The 21489-nt window shown below is 49.4% G+C and overlaps 1 protein-coding gene across 7 annotated transcripts in view; it reads left to right on the top strand.

Moving 5' to 3' along the window:
• The window catches only part of Myo7a (myosin VIIA), a 78357-nt gene extending 60096 nt beyond the window's left edge, over positions 1-18261 (top strand). For 4 of the 7 annotated variants that reach the window (XM_063256436.1, XM_063256434.1, XM_063256433.1 and 1 more), the window contains 17 exons: positions 4784-4901; positions 5443-5569; positions 6143-6426; positions 7195-7385; positions 7893-8017; positions 8406-8563; positions 9354-9507; positions 10518-10673; positions 11020-11125; positions 11829-11942; positions 13393-13480; positions 13653-13759; positions 14480-14665; positions 15090-15206; positions 16015-16098; positions 16972-17091; positions 17662-18261. In XM_063256436.1, coding sequence (XP_063112506.1) covers positions 4784-4901; positions 5443-5569; positions 6143-6426; positions 7195-7385; positions 7893-8017; positions 8406-8563; positions 9354-9507; positions 10518-10673; positions 11020-11125; positions 11829-11942; positions 13393-13480; positions 13653-13759; positions 14480-14665; positions 15090-15206; positions 16015-16098; positions 16972-17091; positions 17662-17751 — 2325 coding nt within the window. In that variant the 3' untranslated portion in view covers positions 17752-18261. Of the gene's footprint in view, positions 1-4783; positions 4902-5442; positions 5570-6142; positions 6427-7194; positions 7386-7892; positions 8018-8405; positions 8564-9353; positions 9508-10517; positions 10674-11019; positions 11126-11828; positions 11943-13192; positions 13367-13392; positions 13481-13652; positions 13760-14479; positions 14666-15089; positions 15207-16014; positions 16099-16971; positions 17092-17661 lie in introns of those variants that run through there. The other 3 variants (XM_063256435.1, XM_063256437.1, XM_063256438.1) reach the window with 3 other exon arrangements.
• Positions 18262-21489: the final 3228 nt, after the last annotated feature.

Here is a 21489-nt window from a genome sequence, read left to right as displayed (position 1 = left end):
TCTAATTTCAAAGCACTATGATCCGATAATATGCAAGGGATGATTTCAACTCTTTTGCATTTATTTAAATATGTTCTGTGAGCTAATATATGGTCTATTTTAGAGAATGACCCATATACTGCTGAGAAGAATGTATATTCTGATGTTGTTGGGTGGAACACTCTGTATATGTCTATCAAACCCATTTGTTCACAGGTATGATTCAGTTCTGTTATTTCTTTGCTGATTTTCTATCTGGTTGATCTGTCCCCTTGGTGTCAATGGTGTGTTAAGGTCTCCTGTTACAATTCTGTTACTGATAATTTGATTTTTCATTTCTGTTAATAGTTGTTTTATATAACTGGGTGCTCTGGAATTTGGTGCATATATATTTAAGATAGTTATCTCTTCCTCTTGGAGTTTTCCCCTAACGAGTATGTAGTGACCTTCTTTGTCTTTTCTGATCATTGTTGGTTTAAAGTTCACATTGTCTGCAAACAGAATGGCTACTCCTGATTTCTTTTAGATTCCTGTTGTATGAAGTATTGTTTTCCATCCTTTGACTTTCAGTCTGTGAGTATCCTTCTGGGTTAGATGGGTTTCCTGTAAACCACATATGGTTGGATTTTGTTTCTTGATCCATTCTTAATGCCAGTCTGTTTCTTTTAATTGTGCATTGAGACCATTTACATTAATGGTTATAACTGTTATATGTTGGTTTATTGTTGACATGTTATCTTTCTGCTGTTGCATTTTTTTCTTTCTGTTGTTTAATTATCTGCTTTGCTTAGTGGTTTTTTCCTTGGTGTACCTAAACTGTCTTTCAATATTTTTTGCTTGGTGATCATGAAGTTCTTCAGCTGTTCTTTGTCATGGAAGTATCTTATTTCACCATCAATTTTGAATGACAGTTTTTCAGGGTACATCAGTCTAGGTTGGAAATCATTTTCCTTTAGGATCTGGAATACTTCACTCCATGCTCTTCTTGACTTTATTGTTTGTGCTGAGAAGTCTGCTGTGATTCTGATAGGTTTTCCTTTATAAGTGGTCTGTCTTTTCTCTCTGACAGCTTTTAAGAATCTATTCTTGTGTTGGATTTCTGAGATGGTGATTATTATATGTTTGGGTGTAGTTTTATTTTGGTTATGACGATTTGGAGTTCTATAGGCTTCACTAAACCTGATGTCGGTTTCTGATCTCATGCTTGGGAAATTTTCAGCTATTACTTCTCTAAATATCCTTTGACATCCTTTATGTTGTCCCCTTCTTTTTCATTAATCCCTATCAATCTTATGTTGTTTTTATTTGCGTCATCTTGCAGCTGTTGAATTATTTCCTGATTCTTTGTTATTTTTAAAAGATCTTTCCTTTACTGTTCACTAGCTGCAATCCTGTCTTCAAGGTCTGAAATTCTATCTTCACTTTCATTGAGGCAGTTTTTACAGCTTTCAGTGGAGTTTTTGATTTCCTGTATATCTCTGTGCATCTGCTTTATGTATTCTGTTTGTTTCTTATATTGCTCATCTAGGGATTCTATCTTTTTGTTTAGTTCCTCCAATTTTTTAACTGTGTTTTCTTTAGATATGTTCAGCATCTCTTTCATTTATTTTATCATTTTTTCTTTTACCTGGGACATTATTTCGAGTTTGAATTCCTTTAAAGCTTCCCAGAGTTGCTTGTTTATTTCAGTAGCTATTATGTCTGATATTTGAGGTGTATGGCATATATTTTTTTATATACATCTCTCCTAGGGTTTCTTGAGATGGGCTGGAGGTTTGAGGTTGTAATTTGGTCTTTCATTTTGTCATTTTCCTATATTTCTGTATTTGAAGTGTTATTCGAAAGCTTCCTCAGGGTCTGTTGGAAATCCACTTCTCTGTTCGCAGGTCCTGGGACTCTGGCACCCAGTTCCCCCAGGCCTCTGGGTCTCTGGAACCCGTGGCGCTCGCTTGCTTGCTTTGAACTCCGCAGTCCCAAACAAGCTGGGCTCGGGGGACAGTGGGCACCCGCCTGCTTGCTTAGAACTCCACAGTTCTCCCAGCATTTGTTTTATTATGTTTATCATTTTGTCTTTTACCTGAGAGATTATTCCTTACCTGAGTTCCTTTACACCTCCATGGAGTTGTTTCTTTACTTCAGTTGCTGTCATTTCAGGTGTATGGCTTATATTTTCTTCTATGTCCATGTCTCCTAGGCTTGTGTGGGATGGGCTGGAGGTTTGAGACTGAATTTTGCTCTTCCATTTTGTCATTTTCCTGTATTCCTTGGATCCCTAGTAGCACTCAAAGGCCCCCTAGGTGGGGGGGGGTGCACTGGGTGGACCTGTAGCACTCCCCATATGGCTCATCAAAGCTCCCTGGCTAAGGTCACTGGGCAGGGCCCCACTAGGCTCTGAGTGGCATACTAAGGCTGAATGGTGTGTGCCTTCAGCTCATGCCTCGTGGCATACCAAAGCTCCCTGGTTTCTTGGAGTCTGGGTGGGGCCCTGTCAGGGCCCCAGTGATGACCCAGAGGTCCCAGACTGTTTGGGACACTAGGCAGGAGCCTACCAGATTCTGATCAAAGTCCCATGGCTGCACAGCTAGCTAGGCATCGCTGTGGTGGGCTACAGCTCATATGCAACAGCTCCCAGGTACCTGGAGGTCGCTGGGCGGGGCCCAGCCAGGACCTGAGTGACAGAAACACACAAATTATTAAAAAAGAGATTTAGGGGCTGGGGATCTAGCTCAGCGGCATAACTGCCTGCTTTGCAAGCAGGCAGTCATGAGTTCGATCCCTGGTACTGATAAAAAATGAAAAAGACAAAAAAAAAAAAAAAGGAGATTTAATGTGCTTCATATTCAAAGGGGATTGAGTCCAGTGGTCAGCTGGCTCCAATGCAGAAACACCATGGCAGAAAGCTGATCAGTTCATGGTGGTCAAGAAGCAGAAGAGGAGAACAGCACCAGAGAAGAAGGGGAAGAGGAACAGACATAGATGCCCAAGACCACACCTTCATAACCCCCCCAGACCCACCTAGAAGTGTTTCCACCAATCCCCCAGATAGATTCCGAAGCCAGTGCACTGACATTCTACCCTAACTGCCACAAAGTTCATTACGATCATGAAATGTGACATATGGAACATGCATGTGGTGTATCCTAAGTTGGGTGTCATTATTCATGTGTTTGCTTTATTTTGATGCCAGACACCACGTCCAGCCCTGAAGACACAGTCATGAATGGGACAGAAATAGTTGCTATCTTTTTGGGATCTACATCTGAGTTGTGTTTCTGCTGGACCACAGCTCCTTGGTGTGTGTGTGTGTGTGTGTCCCTGGGCTCTCGCAGAGGGAACAGATGTGTGGGCTGCCTTAGAATGGACGGCTGGAACAGCACCAGTGCCTATGTCAGTTCTGGGGTCCGGGAACCCAAGATCAGGCTGGTTGCTTCCTAAGCCTCGCTCCTTGCATGCTGATCTCGGACTTCTCCCTCGCTCTTTCTTCTGTGCTCACAAATATCTATGTCCAGGTTTCCTTCTCTTATCCTTCTTCTTCTTCTTCCTTCTCCACTTTCTCCTCCTCTTTTTCTCATTCTTCTTTGCTGGGTATTGAGCCCAGGGTCTTCTAGCACTCCAGCACTTCTAGCTGTAGCTAAGCTATATCCCCAGCCCTTTGTATTTTTTGAGACATTTTGAGTTTCCCAGCCTAGCCTCAAATTTAGAATCTTCCTGCCTCAGCCTCCTGAATAGCTGGGATTACATTGTACCCCCAAAATTCCCTCTTCCAAGTACACTAGACTTACTGGATTAGAACCCACCCTAAAGAGCTTTAGGTTCACCTGGTTCCTGAAGGGTTAGGACTTCAACAGATGAATTTGAGGTGGGGGCAAAGGGCAACCTAAAACATTTTATTCTTAAATCATTTCAAACCTACAGAGAAGTTGCAAGTTCAAAAACTTAGCACTGCTGCTCACATTTCACCTGGGTTCTCATTGTTGCTTTGTGATTTTCTCTCTGCATACATATTTTCCCCCAAACAGGCTGGCAAGCTCATGTTCAAGCCCCTCATCCTGAACTTTCACTCCTCCCAGCGTGGTGCTGTCTCAGCTCTCTCCATGCAGGAAATATGGCACTCTGGGTAGCATACAAGCTCGGCTCATCTGCCTGTGTCTACGTACTGCCGACACCACAAGCCCCTTCTGATACCGCCAATTCCACTCCAACACTATAGAGTCCTTCCTAGAGCTTGGGACAATAGTTTAGAGAAACAAAACTCTGGCTTTTTTATTTCTTTCCAGCAACATTTCTGAATCACTCACTACTCCCCTTAGCTCCAGGTCCGATCCCTCCTCTGATCTGATCTTCTAACTCCTAGATCCACCTGGGTGTTTCTACAGAAGCCCACTCTTGCAGTTGTAGTCACCTGCAGTGACTACAGTGACTGGAACCTAGCTTCTCCATGCCATGGTCCTTCCTCTCTGCCCCTAGCCATTCCCACATCCCATGCCATCCCCCCCCACCCATCTCTCTCCAGTAGGAAGCAAACCTCCACTGGATCCTGGACACTGACTTGATTCCTTGATTTATGCTGCTGCTGAATTGGGAGCTCCTGGAGGGTCGGGGTGGGGGTGGCCTTTTGGTTTTGTCCAGCTTGTGCCTTGGGACCCACATGCACGCAGAGCCTTCCACAAGCTCACTGTGTTGACTGGTTGGGGTGGTGGAGGCGGCAAGGCCATTGTGCACATCAGGGTACAGTATCCCTGGCCACCCCTGGCTCTGATTTCTAGAGCTTGTACATTGTCCTTTGTCCTTCTGTCCTCCTCAGGGAATTTATGCACAGAGGAGAACTGATGCCCAGAAGGTCAAAGAAGATGTGGTCAATTACGCCCGATTCAAGTGGCCCTTGCTCTTCTCCAGGTTTTATGAAGCCTACAAATTCTCAGGTACTTCCTGCCTCACATTCTCTCAGCGTCTCATCCCGTGAGCCCCATGGCTGAGGGAGGGAGTTCAGCCAGGCTCCCAATCTGGGGCCACAATCTTCCAGGTCACATTATCAAGGGCCACAGTCCAGGAGTGACTCCAGGGCATTCACTGAATTGAACTGGATAAAAACTGGAGTGGCTAAAGCACCTGCTGTAAAGGGGTCAGTCCTGTGGACCATTGTTACTGGGCGTCTGCTCTATGGCAGGCCAGTGCTCAGTCACCAGACACTGGGGCCAGAGGGAACTCTCCAACCCCTCCCCTATGCCACTTTCCAGAGCTCCACAGAGACCAATGGAATGAACTGAGTTTCCTGATTCAGTGTTCTCTTCCCACTGCCCTGGGGTTTTGGACTGTAGGGTGGCCTTACTTTCTGAGTCTCAGTTTCTCTGTCTGTGAACTGGAAACCAGCATGCTCTCATCCTTGCTATCTTCTTGATGGCCATGAGGATTGGGAGAGGAGGAAAGGGGATGTCCCTCTCAGTACTTCTGTCATTGTCCCAGGCCCCAGCCTCCCCAAGAATGATGTCATTGTGGCTGTCAACTGGACGGGGGTCTACTTTGTGGATGAGCAGGAACAAGTGCTCCTGGAGTTGTCTTTCCCGGAGATCATGGCCGTGTCCAGCAGCAGGTAGGAGGGGGCTGGAGCACAGACAGACGAATGGGGAGGGAGAGGGTACAGGGTGCTGCCGTGGTCATAGAGGGCAGACGCTTTGGGCTAAATGTCGGAGAGCTCTCTGTAAACTGAAAAGCGCAGTGCACACAGAATGAGGGCAAGGTTCTTGGAAGAGTGTGGTGATCCTATGTCCCACATGGGCTTTGTAAGAATGTCTGTGGGCTGTGTCCTCTGGGGCCTCGTTTGGACCCTGTCCAGCTCTGACCAGGCACATAGGACGCAGTAGTGACAAACAGTGCTTGTCCTCTTGGAGCTCTGTCAAGCAAGGAGACACATATTGAATAAGCCATTTTAGAACAGGAAGAGTGTCATGAGGGGTGTGGGAGGCTGAGGAATGACATCTAGGCTGAGATCTGAAGGGTGAGCGAGACTTAGAGAGGAGGGGGATGTGGCTATGCAAGGGCTATGTGTATCCGTACTGAGACACATCTGACCTGGCCACATCTCCCAGGTCGGACCAGGCTGTGCTCTGACGGCCTCGTCTCCCATGGCTGTGCTGCTCACTTGGCTGGCCTTGGTCTCCTTCAGGGAGTGTCGTGTCTTACTCTCGCTGGGCTGCTCTGATCTGGGCTGCGCTGAGACTCACTTGGGCCAGGCAGGACTGACCCCGACTGCGCCCTGTTCTCCGTGTTGGTCCTGCAGGGGAGCAAAACTGACAGCCCCCAGCTTCACACTGGCCACCATCAAGGGGGATGAGTACACCTTCACATCCAGCAATGCTGAGGACATCCGTGACCTGGTGGTCACCTTCCTGGAGGGGCTCCGGAAGAGGTCTAAGTATGTGGTGGCCCTGCAAGACAATCCCAACCCTGGTGAGTGGTGGCCAGAATGGGTGACCAGGGGCATCAGGCAGACTGTACACTTTGGGCTTGGCGAGTACTCAGGGCTTTAGTGACTTATCACTTGTCCTTCCTAGACACTGGGCAAGGCAGCATGACTCTACCTTTATATGTCCTGTGGGGAACTTTCCTCTCCCTCTCAGGTTTCTCATTACAAATCTCCTGTAAGCTTCCAAATCACATCGGGGGTCTTCCTCAGTGTTTTCTGAAATCCTTTGCCTTCAAATGACAGTAGCATAACAACCGGCCTGACTGAGCATGTGCTGGGCCACCCAGGCCCAGCCACAGTGTGGACCCTACCTTTAGTGGGGAGGAAGCTGGGACAGTGACTGGGAAGCCCAGAGGCTGGCGGAGCAATGTTCGAGGCAGGGGGCAGAGCACGAACCATGCACAGAGGCTAGAGAAAGCTGGGATGTCCAGGAATGGGCTGTGTTTGGTTTGAATGAAATGGTCAAAGGGAGGGAGGAGGAGCATGAAGCAAGGGGGAGGAGTCAGGCGGCCCGCTCACCACAGGCTCAGGAGCTTAGGTTTTCTCCTGAGGGCCACAGGGAGCCACAGAAGGTGGCTTTGTCTGTGTGTCATGACAAGGTAGAGGCAGGATGACAGATAAGCAGACACAGGGCAAATGGCTTCAGCTCTTCAGTGGAGAGTAGTGGCTTATAAATCATCAGCCAAATAAAGATGCTGCAACTCAGCCTCTCTCTCTGCCTCCATGTGGCCCTGCTCCCCTCTGCTCTAAAGCGGGGGAGGAATCGGGCTTCCTCAGCTTTGCCAAGGGAGATCTCATCATCCTGGACCATGACACTGGCGAGCAGGTCATGAACTCAGGCTGGGCCAATGGCATCAATGAGAGGACCAAGCAGCGTGGGGACTTCCCCACGGACTGTGTGTACGTCATGCCCACCGTCACCATGCCGCCGCGGGAGATTGTGGTATGTGGTCTGGCAGTGGTGGATGGATGGGAGGCTCCTCTAGAGTCTTGGGTCATCTTCTCCTAGCTATGAAGTGGAGTGAGGCATTGTAATAGAGGAATTATCTGCAGCTTCTGTAAAGATGTTCTGGACGGCCTTAAGGAACCACAGTCCTACAGCAGGGACCTAGAGATGACATCAGAGGAAGGGAAGGGAGGAGGGTGGCCTGGCAGAAGGGTATGATCTGTCTGGCTGAGAGGGCATGAGGGCACAGTGGGCAGGCAGGCCTGGCTCTCCTGGGGAGCCCCAGAGCCCAGCTGCTCAGGCTCAGGTCAGACTGTCAGGAGCCCAGCATGATGAGGCAGCAGTGGCTGCAGACTCCTAGGGAGGAAGAGGGCTCCCAGGTCAGTAGCGGCATGGGCTCCACCCCAGGGAAGTGGTCTTCTCTACCCGAATCTGGAAGGCATCAAGTGTTACCATATTGATCCCAATGGAGAGCTGACCTGATCACCATCTCTTGGCTTCTAGGCTCTGGTCACCATGACCCCTGACCAGAGGCAGGATGTTATCCGGCTCCTGCAGCTACGTACGGTGGAGCCCGAGGTGCGCAGCAAGCCCTACACACTGGAGGAATTTTCCTACGACTACTTCAGGTGACAGCTCCGAGGTGGCAGCAACAGCCCCACCTATGAGCAGGGCCTGGGCAGGGATAGCAAGGGCTAGTTTCTGTCCAGCACGTTGGCCCTCCTGTGGGTATCATCCCTCCTGGAGATGGTGACTAGCCTAGGGGCACTTGACACACACCCGTGTGGCTGCACCCTCAGTCCTGCTGGGGAGATGGGCAGCTGTGGCTCTGTGTGCCTGGGGTACCTGGAGGAAGTGGCATCTGCATGCCTGGTGGCAAGGCTGAGGGGAGAAGAGCAGAGCCTGTTCCTGCGCTCAGCAGCTTCAGGCAAGGAGCAGAGGGGCGTCTCACCCCTCCCTACAGGTCTTCTTACCCCATGCCCTGCTTCTGTGCTGACTGTCCTTGTGCCATGGCAGACCCCCACCCAAGCACACCCTGAGCCGTGTCATGGTGTCCAAGGCCCGAGGCAAGGACCGGCTGTGGAGCCACACACGGGAGCCGCTCAAGCAAGCCCTGCTCAAGAAGATTCTGGGCAGTGAGGAGCTCTCGCAGGAGGCCTGCATGGCCTTCATTGATATCCACATCAGCAGTGAGTGGGAGGGGGAGGGTAGGGGTCAGCAGGGGACCTCAAGGCAGCAGAGTTCTTGTCTCTTTGGCAAGACCTCTCTTTCCTCTTGAGGGGTAAGTTGGGTCCTGGACATGTTGCAAGGAACTGCCTTCCCCACTGCTTCCTGTGACCCTGTCATTTGATTGAAAAATAAGAAATGTACCCTGTGCTGGCCCAGGTATAGAGGTAGAACTGTGACCAGAGCCATCCCCTGATCCCTGGGGGCAACAAGCTGACCAGAAACTGTACTGTGAATGGGCTGGACAACAAGCTGACCCAGCCTAAAGGAAGCAGTGTCTGGGGTGAAACCTGAAAGCCTGGATTGGACTTACCCAAGCAAAGGGAGATGGGTGTGACGCATTCACATGGTGGGAGGGGGGGTGCAAAGGCCTTGGAGCACACAGCAGGGCCATGTCAGGGGCACAAAGTAATTCAGCACCTTCACAGGGCAGATGTGGGTCAGGGAAAGATTTCTGAGTCCTGTGAAGCTGCTTGAGCTGAGTCCCAAGGCCCAGAGGACCCCCTGGCAGGAGGTAGCACACAGTTAAACCGGTGATGTGGCAAGTCTACCCTGTCTCTTGTGAGGACCTAAGATGTAGGGTTGGGACCTGTAGGGAGATAACCCAGGGAGGAGGTGAGATCACACCCCTCTGTAACTGAGTAGCCTGAGGCCCATGGGAGGGGGCACTGCAGCCTCCTGCCTCCCTGGCCAGCATGCCCCTCACTAGGTGACACATCCTTCCTTGACTCCTCTCACCTGTGCTTAAGTACATGGGCGACTATCCTTCCAAAAGGGCACGATCTGTCAACGAGCTCACTGATCAGATCTTTGAGGGGGCCCTGAAGGCTGAGCCCCTCAAGGACGAGGCCTACGTGCAGATTCTGAAGCAGCTAACAGACAACCACATCAGGTAAGCAGCGCCAGCTCCAGGGGCAGCTGCCTGGCACCAGCTCTGCCTGGCAGTGGGAGCTACATTAACTCCTGGGGCCTCACTTGGCCTGAGGGTGACCTGTAAGCACCAACACTGGGGACTCCACCCCTTGGAATCTGTCTACCCTCTAAGTAACAGCCCCAGCTCCTGCCACTGCTGCACCTAGCAGCAGTTCGAGCTGCCTCTGCACAGCCCTGCAGCCCTGGGGACTTCCAGGCGAGGACTGGCAGTCCTAGCTCTGGCCGAGCCCGCTGCCTGTGGGAAGCTCTTGATGAGAAGCCTCATGAGTTTGGGCTTTGGGGCCTAGAAAGTATCACCTTCTCCCCACACTGGGTTAGCTTGAGGCAGGAGGGGGAGTCACTAGGAGACAAACAAATGCTCTGCCCTTTGCCCGTACCTATCCTCACCTTCCTCCCCAGCTTGTCACTCCTGTTCTCTGGCTTGTGCACACGCCCACCCAGGAACCACACACAATCTGTTTACACTTTCCAGGCTTGGCGCACGCTTTGCTCTTGAACAGAACCTTTAGCCCTTCCTGTGCCCATCTGAGTTTGCTTCATCTCTCAAAGCCTAGATCAAAACTACCTCTTCCTAGATGTCCTCCATACCCAAAGAGTCCAGGTGGTGACCAAGGTCAGCCCTGGCTGACCTAATGTAGGGCCATGGCCAGTGTAGGTGAGCTCATGAGCTCTGCCAGGATATAAACCACCTGTGTGGTATTGTTCCTGGGGAGTCTTGTTTTGACAACAAAATCTTGGCTGACCCCAGTGGAGTGCTTAACTCATTTCCATCCTGGCACAAGCACCTGTCTGTCTCCACATGAACTTACAGGAATAGTGTGCAGCCTGGCATGAGTACGGCACCACACTGCACGTAGCACTAATTGCATCTGTCTGTTAGGGACACGCCCGTGCTCAGATCAGGTGAGGAGCTGGGGCGGCACAAGGGTGCACAGGTCCCCTGATTCCCAGTGGTGCTGCCTCCTGCAGGTACAGCGAGGAGCGGGGCTGGGAGCTGCTGTGGCTGTGCACCGGCCTCTTCCCTCCCAGCAACATCCTGTTGCCTCACGTGCAGCGCTTCCTGCAGTCCCGCAAGCACTGCCCGCTGGCCATCGACTGCCTGCAGCGGCTCCAGAAAGCCTTGAGGTACAGTGGCCACACCGAGCTTGTGGGACAAGCCTTTGGGGATGAAAGCATGGCCTCACAGCTACAGGGACCTGTCCCTGGGTTCCTCGTGTGCCGGGGAGGCACACACACTGCACACTAGGGCCGTGCTCCAGGCACTTCCTCCTCAGCCCTCTGTGGCAGTGGTGCCCACATCCTGTTTCTCAGATCAAGAACCCTGGGCTCTAAGGGGTGAAGTGGCTCCACTGTAGTAAGTGGGCATGGCCAGTAGAGGGGTTTGTGTGTTTCCAGTTCCCTCTTTCCCTAGTTCCCATGGTTCCACGAACCCATCTCCCCCCACCCCACCTCTCCTCCGCCCCATTTTCAGAAACGGGTCCCGGAAGTACCCTCCGCACTTGGTGGAGGTGGAGGCTATCCAGCACAAAACCACTCAGATTTTCCACAAGGTCTACTTCCCCGACGACACAGATGAGGTGAGGAGCCCTGGCTCCTGGGTCTCACCCCTCTGATTGGGTGGGATTCCCTTGGCAGATACAGAGGGTGGCCCTGATACCTCACCGCCACCCTGACATTGTTGCTTCATCTTCCTGCCCCTTGGCCCAGTCAGGGCTATGTTAAAAGAGCACAAGTGTCCAGTTGCCTGCCTGAGCCCACTTTCCTGCATGCAGGACCCTGACCCCCTTCCTCCTTGCCAACCTGGTGTGGTCAGGGCCTGTTTCACCTTGGTCCTAGCCTCCAAACGTGTCTTACTGTTTGTCTCCCGAATCCACCTGCTACTCTCAGTTCCTCTCATCCATCTGGGCTGCTTTCCCACTCCCTCTGTGGAATTTGTTTTTCCTTTTCCTCAAGTCTCTCTCCTTCTCATCACCACATTTCTGAGGGCCTTGGCCTTTGCCATCACATATTTGTGCAGCCAGGTGCAGAACTGGAGTTCAAGGCCAAGTTTAAGCTCTGCTTGGAAGCTCAAGGATGATGAGGCCTGAGGGAACTGAGACAGGAGTTGCTTTTTCCTTTTTAAAAATGCTGTGCTCCTCTCTGGACCTAGCAAGAAGCCCCTTCCAAGGGAGGGTGTCTTCAGTGGGAGGGACCTGTGTCCAGAAGGTGTAGCCAGGGAGGAATGGGAGAACCAGGCCCCTGGGAAAGGCCTGCAGGAGCTAAGTGAGCCTCGCCCCCCAGGCCTTTGAGGTGGAGTCCAGCACCAAGGCCAAAGACTTCTGCCAGAACATCGCCACCCGGCTGCTTCTCAAGTCCTCTGAGGGATTCAGCCTCTTTGTCAAAATTGCAGACAAGGTGGGTCATTGGCTGGCTTCCTGTCAGCTGCCTGCCAGCTTTTGGGAGATTTTCTGGAACCTTTGGGGTGGGGGAGAAGCATTGGCACCAGACATCCAACTGTGCCCCCCTCCTTCTTACTCCCCTCGGCTCCCCTTAAAGGGAGCACCTCCCCTAAGTCTCCCTTCTGAGGCACTGCACAGGGCTCCACCCTTTGGGAGCTATGTGCCCAGGAGCTGCATATTTTGAATATACTAGGATCCTCTTAATATACCAAGTGAGACTGAAAAATATGAAGAGTGCTTAAATTAAAAATTTTAATGATAGTAAAAGACACATTGCCATTAGTCCCTTCAAAATATTTCCCCTCAGTTTGTGCTTTCATTGTTTGATCATTTTTTCATGCCTATATCTTGTAATCTGAACAACTGCTTCTAAGATAATATGTTAACTACTGTTAACTTCCTACGTTTTTTGGTAAATTCTGTATCATTTCTATCCTTGTTTTGTTTTTAAAATAAAAAAATTAAGCCATGCATGGTGGCACATGCCTGTAATCCCAGCACTTGGGAGGCTGAGGTAGGAGGACTGTTAAGGAGCTCAAGACCAGCCTGGGCTACAAAGAGAGCTCAAGGCCAGCCTGAACCGCATAGCAAGACCCTGTCTCAAAAAGACAAAAACAAAGCAAACAAAAGAAACTAAAATTTAAAAGGAGAGAAGAAAAAAACCTCCCCTCACTTCCAGCATGCTCATCCCACCCTTTCCTGCCATTTTCCAAAGCAGTTCTGAAAGTCCTCTTTCTTGAGTGTTTACATGTGCTGTTATGGCTGCCTTGATACTTGAGGGTGCTTAATGGTGATATGCTTTGACTGTAATAAATTTTAAAAATTTAAATGCATACTCTATTTTTTTGATCAGCCCTTACTACTCTGCAAATTACTTTCCCTGGTTCCTCAGCTGCAATGCTGGGGCCAATTAACCTTTGAAATGAGCCTTGAAGGGCAGCATGATTATTCTCACTTCATAGATCACAGACCTAGGGCCCAGAGAGTCAAGTAAGTAATCCAAGGTCTTATGGTGCAGACTCAGACCCCAGTGCATCTGAGTCAGGAGGTCGCACCCCTCTGTCTCTGGAAGTCTTACGTGCCTAGCTGTAAGGGCCCTTCCCAAGGAAAGGCTTCCTTGATAATCTCCAGCAGAATTAGATGCTCCTTCCTATTGCTCACAAATGATCCTATGTACACCCACATTTATTTCCCCACTTGTGCCAGGCACTGTGGACCCAAAGGTGACCTCAGTGAGGTCCTACACCCAGGAATGGTCAAAGTCTGATATATGGAAAGGTCTGATACATGGAAACTCCTTCAAGTTGCGAGTGGTCTTTCTGGAGAAGGGACCACTTGGCTGGGAAAGTCCGAAAAGCCAATATTGCTTGGACTAAAATGAATGGACTACAATAACATGTCCATAGGTTATCAGCGTCCCCGAGAATGACTTCTTCTTTGACTTTGTTCGACACCTGACAGACTGGATAAAGAAAGCGCGGCCCATCAAAGACGGTAATGAGGCTGGGTTCTAGGATCCACTAAGGCCCAGAGCGGGCAGGTGCTGGCTCTGGGCCGCGCTTCCCGGCCCACCTGTGTGGGGCCCAAGCAAAGCCCTCCTCTAGGTCTGGCACTGGGAGCTCTCTATGCTGGGACCTTCTGGGTGACCAGCTGCCCTGTGCCATAGGAATCGTGCCCTCGCTCACCTACCAGGTGTTCTTCATGAAGAAACTGTGGACCACGACCGTGCCGGGCAAAGACCCCATGGCTGATTCCATCTTCCACTATTACCAGGTGAGCTGCCCAGAGCGTCTGTGCTCCTGTTGCCTGCACCTGCTACCAGTTTTGCTCTACTTTGTGAAAGCAGAGACCATCTGTGACCCACAAATGGGGAGCAGGTGGATGAATGCGTAGATGGGTAGGTGGTGGGGAGATGGAAAGGTGGACGGAGAGTGGCTGACACAGGCCTCTGATCAGCAGTGTGTCCTCACACCAGTTTCGGGTCCTTTACATTTATAGTAGTGTATGAAACAGCCTCAGGGAGCCATGTGGACCACAGTGGTGCTTTAGGTCTGCTCCCTTCCTCAGATGCTCTGGTTCTGGGGCTAGAAGTTCAAGGAGGTGGGAGGCCTGGTAGTGCTAATGAAACCAGTCAATCCCAAGGGGACATCATAGGAGGTGGCCAGACCAACAGACTTCTTCCAAGGGAGGACAGATACCAGAGAGGAGAGGATGAAACAGTCCCAGGTCCACTAGCTGGCCAGACTGAGCTTCTTCAAGTATGAATTTGGGTTGCTCACCTTACTAGACTGTTAAGAGGGGAGATGGACAATGGTATGACAATGCCATACTTTGAAATGATACAGTGTGGAAACCGCAGGCATATTGCTATTTTCTTGTCCTGTGCCATTGCCCTGGGGAAGCAGTATCATCTGAGGCCCAAATGGAATCCCTGGCCTTGGGGTGGTAGGGAGGAGCCTACTCCATGCCTGTGACTGGCTGTGTGTTTGGCAGGAGTTGCCCAAGTATCTCCGAGGATATCACAAGTGCACACGAGAGGAGGTCCTGCAGCTGGGGGCTCTGATCTACAGAGTCAAATTTGAAGAAGACAAATCCTATTTCCCCAGTATCCCTAAGCTGCTAAGGGAGCTGGTACCCCAGGACCTCATCCGACAGATTTCACCTGATGACTGGAAGAGGGTGAGTGAGCATGGGGGAGGCAACGGGAAAGGGTCTGCGGGCACACCACAAGTCCAGGTGGCAGGTGCTGGCTGCCAGGCCAGAGGAATGCCTGTTGTGGCCCTTCTGTGTGATTAAGACCACCTGCCATTCTGCTTTAACCTACTTAATCCTCTAGTCCTCCATGCAAAGGATTCGGTGACTACATGATAGTAATTTGTTCTTGTTACCCAAGTGACTTGATTTTACTTGATATTTATGGCCTCCCTTTTTAGGAGAGGGAAAGGAGATCAGAAGTCCATTAGCCAGGATAAAAAGCGGGAATCCCTGTGGTTCTCTGGGACTCCCTGTCCTCTGCCTGGCCCTGATGGTGCAGACAGGAAGTGGACAGGAATGGTGGGAGGAGGGCTGCGAGTGGTCTGTCCTGACCCACCTCCTTCTGCAGTCTATTGTTGCCTACTTCAACAAGCATGCAGGAAAGTCCAAGGAGGAGGCCAAGCTGGCCTTCCTGAAGCTCATCTTCAAGTGGCCCACCTTCGGCTCCGCTTTCTTTGAGGTGAAGGTATGCCATGGGGTGTTTCTCACTGAGAAGGAGAAGGGCAGAGAGGGATGATAAGGCACAAGACTTTTCCCTAGGACTGAGGCATACAGCGATGGCCTTTGACAACTTCCCTGTTGAGGAAAGTACCATTAGCCTTGATCTAGCTAAGTGTCTTAACCAAGGGCTCAGCTGACCAAAGGGTCAGCCTGGCTGAAGAGAAAGACATGCAGACAAACCAGAACAATGGAGGGTGGCCTGGGCTGTGACAGTGGAAGCCTTCACACAGGAGATAAAGTTTAGGAGGCCCTGGCCAGACTAAGGACGTGGTCTGGGTGGGTTCCTAGAGCAGGTGATACTCTGCTTTCCAGGGAGACCCTAGGGAATGCTCCGGTAGGGAGCCTGCATAGGCAGCGTCCTAGAGGGCCCTGAAGAGGATCAAGAGTGTCAAGGTGGAGGACAGAGCTGAGGATCGTGGCCAGTGGGGAATGGTGAAGAGGCTGGTGTGGGAGGACGTGGGCTCTTGAGAAACTTGGCTGTGCAAGGAGCAGGGGGTAGATGTAGCTGGAGGCAGTTCTAAAGTTCAGGAAGGGCTTTTTACAGATGAGAATCTTGGGTTGAGAGAAAGAACATAGCAAAGATTCCTAGAGAAGAAGAGAGAATGGAAGGGCTTGTTGCTGGAGACTTACAAAGGAATGTGGGGCAGCACTGAGGACATGGCAGAGCGTGCCCTGGCACCAAGTAGACTGTAGGCTTGAGTGGTTTCATCCTGCCCCTAAATGCTTTCCTAATTTGGTCTCCACCTCATGGTTTTTCCATCTTTCTTTGCTAGCAAACTACGGAGCCAAACTTCCCTGAGATCCTCTTAATTGCCATCAACAAGTATGGGGTCAGCCTCATTGATCCCAGAACCAAGGTGAGCAGGGAGTGAGTGAGTAGGTGGGGCTGGCCTCTCTGTTGTCCAGGACATAAGCCCTGCTAGCCGCCTTCGCTAGCAGCCTTCTTGCCTCACATCTTAAAAGCTTGTCCATGATAGCCTTGTCTGCTTCCTCATTTGCTGCACCAAAATTGCTCTCTCTGAGTTTCTAACAGATTTATAGGTGCTAAATCCTATGAGCTCCTTTCAGTGTTTGGCCTTTCAGCACCACTGGTTGCAGCAAGCTGCTTCCTTTCCAAAATGCTCTCTGCTCTTGCTGGTCAGGATGGCAGCCTATGCCAGGATAGCTTCATGTTTAAGGGCCACAGCAGTCCTGCCGAAGGGACCGAAAAGCACAATCCTACTATGTCTCCCGAAGGTGAAAAGCACTACTGACTAGCGTATTCTGCTTGGTTTCACATGCCACATATTTTGTTGTTGTTGTTATTATTTTCTTTTCTCTCTCTCTCTCTCTCAATCATTTCTTTTCAGACATCTTTGTGGCGTATCTACCAGCCCATGTGCACTCTGTTCCTTGAGGTTCTGTCCTGTTTTCTAATTGGTTTCTTCCTCAGACTCTCCCTGGCCATCTCCTCCAGGCCCACAAGTCAGTGCACTAAGACCACTCAAATTTCCAGTTTTTACTCAAAGTGCCCAATCACCTCCTGGACTTTCTTGGTTGTCCATCTGGCTGGTCCAAAGCAAGGCATGGAAGCAACTACTTCCAGCAGCAGCTCCATGCGGAGCTGGCCTCTTCCTATTGTACTTTTTTTCCTCTGAAGACTCCAGGTCTTCCATGAAGTGGTTCCTGTCTGCTAGAGCTGGGGAGAGTGGGGCTTGCCATGCAGCTTCATGCTCTTTCTGCCCTCCCAGGACATCTTGACTACTCACCCCTTCACCAAGATCTCTAACTGGAGCAGCGGCAACACCTACTTCCACATCACCATTGGGAACTTGGTACGCGGGAGCAAACTGCTCTGTGAGACATCACTGGTGAGAGCTCTTCCCTGCCACCTCTCCTGCAGCTCAGCTTTCCTCACAGCCCCTGAAACACATAGGCGTGGGATGCAGCCAGGGTGTCAGGGTCAAGGTTAGGTCGGGGCCAAAGTCAGGTCAGTTTGAGGCTTGGCTTAGGTCTGGGGAAGGGACTTATTCTGGGTCAGGGAATAAACTCCTCATTCAACAATTACTGTTTTGGTAGCTTGTGGTTTTATCCCTTTAGTTCCTGAATTCAACCACCAAACCAGTAGCAAAGAGACCTCCTGAACTGAGCACAAACTTCAAAGGTAGAGCTCATTTGGAGGCCTTGACAGTCACTCCTAGAGGGAAGCATCCTGGATTTAAGGGACCGCAAAACTGGGGCCTTGATATGGGGTCAGATAGCTTAGTACCTAAGCCAACTGGCTGGATGAGTCTAACTCCTCGCCTATGTAGACAGGGAGACTGAGTCGTGAGCCGTGTAGGATTTGCCTTCATCCTGGGAGTTGAGCCCAGGTCTGAGTGACTGGTCATGTCTCACTTTGTGCTTTACTCCCTTTCTACCTCCTCCCACCCTGCTTCTAGGGTTACAAGATGGATGACCTCCTGACCTCCTACATCAGCCAGATGCTCACAGCCATGAGCAAACAGCGGGGCTCCAGGAGTAGCAAGTGAACAGGGGGAGGAGACTCTGGCTCTGTGCCTGCTTTCTGGGCAGCATCTGGCTCAGGTCCATCAGCTGCCCCTGGAGCTGGGGAAGACCTCTGCCCTCCAAGCAAGGAGGCTGGGCTGGCCATCTACCCCTGATCACTGCTGAGCCACTGACCTGACTTCCATTGAAGTCAGAACTTTCCTCCGTCCATCTTTGGCACCTGGGTTGGTTCTCACCCTAGCTGCCTATGGCCTATGCTCCTTGGATGCTCAGACCAGCTCTATACCTGCCTTGACTTTCTGTGTACCATGGGGACAAAGGAATTCAGAGGACAGTCTGTCTCTCAATACTCTGGAACAAGCAAACCAAATGTGTGTTGAGCCAGACACTCTGAAATACAATGGACTGGGTTACTTCTTCCAAGTCAAGCAGCTGGGGGGAGGAGGATACACTACTTTTGTATATTGTATTGTGAATGCTGGGCCTTTGCTCAGCTTTCCCTGATCATCTCAGGGCATAAAGCATGTACTTCATCCTCTGGTCATGTAGTGTCTTTTCTGGGAGAGGGAGTGTGGGGACCTTTCAGGGAGTGGTCTGTAACTACTTCCTTGCTCTGTGCCAGCCTGGCCAAGCTGATCTGGGTATGAGCATTGTAGTGCTTGAGCCCAAGTTGTTCTTAATAGTGGCTTAAAGGGACCTTCAAGGACTAGAATAGGTTTGGGGGAACTAGATGTCAGAGGGTTTGGGGGAACTAGATGTGAGAGTTGGGAAGCTAAGTGTCATGGGCTGGAGATCTACAAAGAAAATCAGCCTCTGGGTCTTAACTAGGGTCAGTGGAGCCCAAATGGCCCTTAAACCCTGCTAGAAATGCCTTAGTTCATCAAAGCATGTCCAAGAATACCCAGAACACTGCCTTGGGTTAAATCCTGCATCCAGTGAAATATTGCTTTGTGAATAGGATGAGACAACCAAGTTTGGGCATAACTGGGGTCAGTCTGGAGGTGTGGGCTTCAGATAGGCAGGGATGGTTTGGGTGGGGCATCTTCTGGGCAGTGGTTAGAATGACTGCCTAGAGCTGTGACAATGGGGAATCCCTTGAGGTGGGAGTGTTTGTGTTCTGCCTGAAGTCTACTACTTAACTAGAGCCAGGTCTTGCATGCCCGTACGTATTTGAGTGCCTGGGCCACAAGAGACCTGTGTGTCTATCTACACCCCAGTGAGTGCTATTCCTGATCTGCTGGTAAAGAAGAGGAAGGGCAAGAGGCTCACACTAGATGGCATCATTTTCTAGGATGACAATGTGCTGTCTAAGAAGACATCCTCCTCCATCAATCTAGGCCAAAAGGAAGATCCTGCAGTGACCCGCTTTCCTGCTATTATGCAGATGAGGAGGCTGGGCCCACAGAGTGAATGTAACTGTGTAAAGATCACACAGTGGACCTGAACTCATTGCGGATAACTTTGGGCTCTCAGATGTTTGTTCTCAGCTCTAGTTTCCCCTCAAGGACAAAAGCAATCTATTGAGAGGGGCCATTTCCACCATCTCATTGGGGAATCAGCCAACCACAGGTTATTAGGAAATATTCCACTGAACATTAGTCCAGTCTCACACTGCTGCGTGAGATAAGATGTTTGCTCCTTTTTAATTTCCAGCCTTAAGATGGTGTAACTAATGTACCTAACACCTTCTTAGGTGATTAGAGAGGAACAAAAATACTCCATTTATCTTTTGGCCTCCTGCAAGAGTCCCTTTACTACATATTGATACTCATCAGTCAGTTTTTTAAAAGCAAGGACTACTATGAAAGTGTTAAGAGGAGAAACCCTGTAAACCCAGAGAGCAACCAAGACTACACACTACTTGCCCAGCCCCTTGATAGACATTCTTTACAGATGAGAATGGTACTGCTGAGAGCTTCACTGATCCTTCTTTATACTTTGTTAACCACTTCTCACCATTCCCAATCGTAGGCACAGGGAAGAATGAGGATGCAAGGTATAGCTAAACTTTCTCCAAAGACGTTCAGGAGGAAGACAGGAGGACTGTATCATGTTAAAAGATTTTCAGGAGGATTCAGCCATAGAGTGATCTCAGTGTTGTAATGGGTCTATCTGATGATCTCCTGGCTAGGAATAATGATGGTTTGACACTCCCTTTGGGGGACATCAGTGAGGACAATCTCCATTGTAGAGTAAGAGTGACCTCACATCCCTTTTGGGGGACACTGGTAGTTGTTTTTTGTTTTTCTTTTTTTTTTTTGAAAGCCCTGGCAAAAGAGTGTCCTATTTGGTGGCTACTGGTGTTTTGACATTCCTTTGAGGGGAACACTGGTGGTTTGAATTCTTTTTGGCAAGCCTTACTTGAATAATAAACTCCTTGGTGGATATTTTTGGCTTGATAATCCCTTGAGGGGACACTTTGACACTGATAACTTTGGGGGCATAGATTATATTAGTTTTTTCTTGACACACCTATGTACAAAAATGTTCCTTCTGGAGGGGTCCCAGTGGATTAAAGACCATCTCTTCAAGGACTGCTGTGTCTCTTCAAGGACTGCTGTGAAATGGAGAGAGTTGAGGCATCTGAGGGTCCTTTTGATCTAGGCTGACTGGAAGATGGCCAGAGTTCAAGAGCTTTCCATGACTTTTTCTCATTAGGTGCCATTTCCTGAATTTCCATGGGGGATAGAAAAGACGAGTGTAGATTCTTCCAAGTGTCAACTTCCTCCACTTTTGTTTGCAATATGGTGAACTCATATCATTTCTTAAGTGTTAAAGCTGCTTCCACCTAACTCCTATCTCATTCTTCTAGGCCTCCAGCCCCAAGATTTTGTGCAAAGGTATGGATGGTTTTCCAGCTTTGTCAAGCACAAAGAGAGATCACTGTGAGAGGCTAAAGCTTACCAAAGAAATTCTCAGAAGGGAGAGACTAACACTGGCTTCTAGATTATACATTTTATACAAAGTGCTTCCAAGCAATTTTAAATAGAAAAATGAACACTTTCCTCCACTAGAATGTGAGTTTCTTAAGAGGAGGGACTTTGGCTTATCACTATAATTGTAGTACCCAAAATATGTGTGCGGCACAGCAGGTACTCAATAAGTACTTTTTTTACTAAGTTACTGATGGAAAAACTAGTAATGGAGAGCAAAGGAACTGAGACATAACCTGCTTAAGACAAACTTTAAAAGTAGTCAAAATACAAGGAAAACTTGCTAAAATCATTTAAGGGTTAACAATGTAGTAAGGAATTGAACCCAAATAAAAGTGAGAGAATCCAAGAAGGTGAGCCTAGATCTAAATAGATGCTGCCTATCAGAAGCTATTTTAGCTATAAAGACTCAAACAGATTAAAAATAAAAAGACATAGAGGGAATAGACACATGCTTGTATTTCCATTTACTCCAGAGGCTGAGGCAAGGGGACCACAAGTTCAAGGCCAGTCTTGGCAACTCAGCATGTTGCAAATAAAAAGTGATCCAGGATATAGCTTAGTGATAAAGCATTCATCTAGCATGCATGAGAGCTTGGGGTCAGTCCCCAGCACTGTAAGAAAAAGAAAAGTAGAAAAACATTATATGACACTGTAAAAGAAAGTCAGAGTTGCTGCTGATGTCTTAACAAGTAGATTTTAGAACAATATTATCAGAAGTAACAAAGATCATTTCATTATTGATCTCACATTTAAAGAACACTCTATCCAATAATAGAATATAGTTTTCAAATATATATGGATTAAGAGAGTGAGGTAGAAGAATCA

Source organism: Cavia porcellus, unplaced genomic scaffold, assembly GCF_034190915.1.
Source record: "Cavia porcellus strain 051 isolate PalLab524CR breed Dunkin Hartley unplaced genomic scaffold, mCavPor4.1 scaffold_9, whole genome shotgun sequence".
Lineage (NCBI taxonomy): Eukaryota > Metazoa > Chordata > Mammalia > Rodentia > Caviidae > Cavia > Cavia porcellus.
The sequence above is the reverse complement of the archived record's forward strand: the minus strand, read 5'-3'. Positions and strand labels throughout refer to the sequence as shown.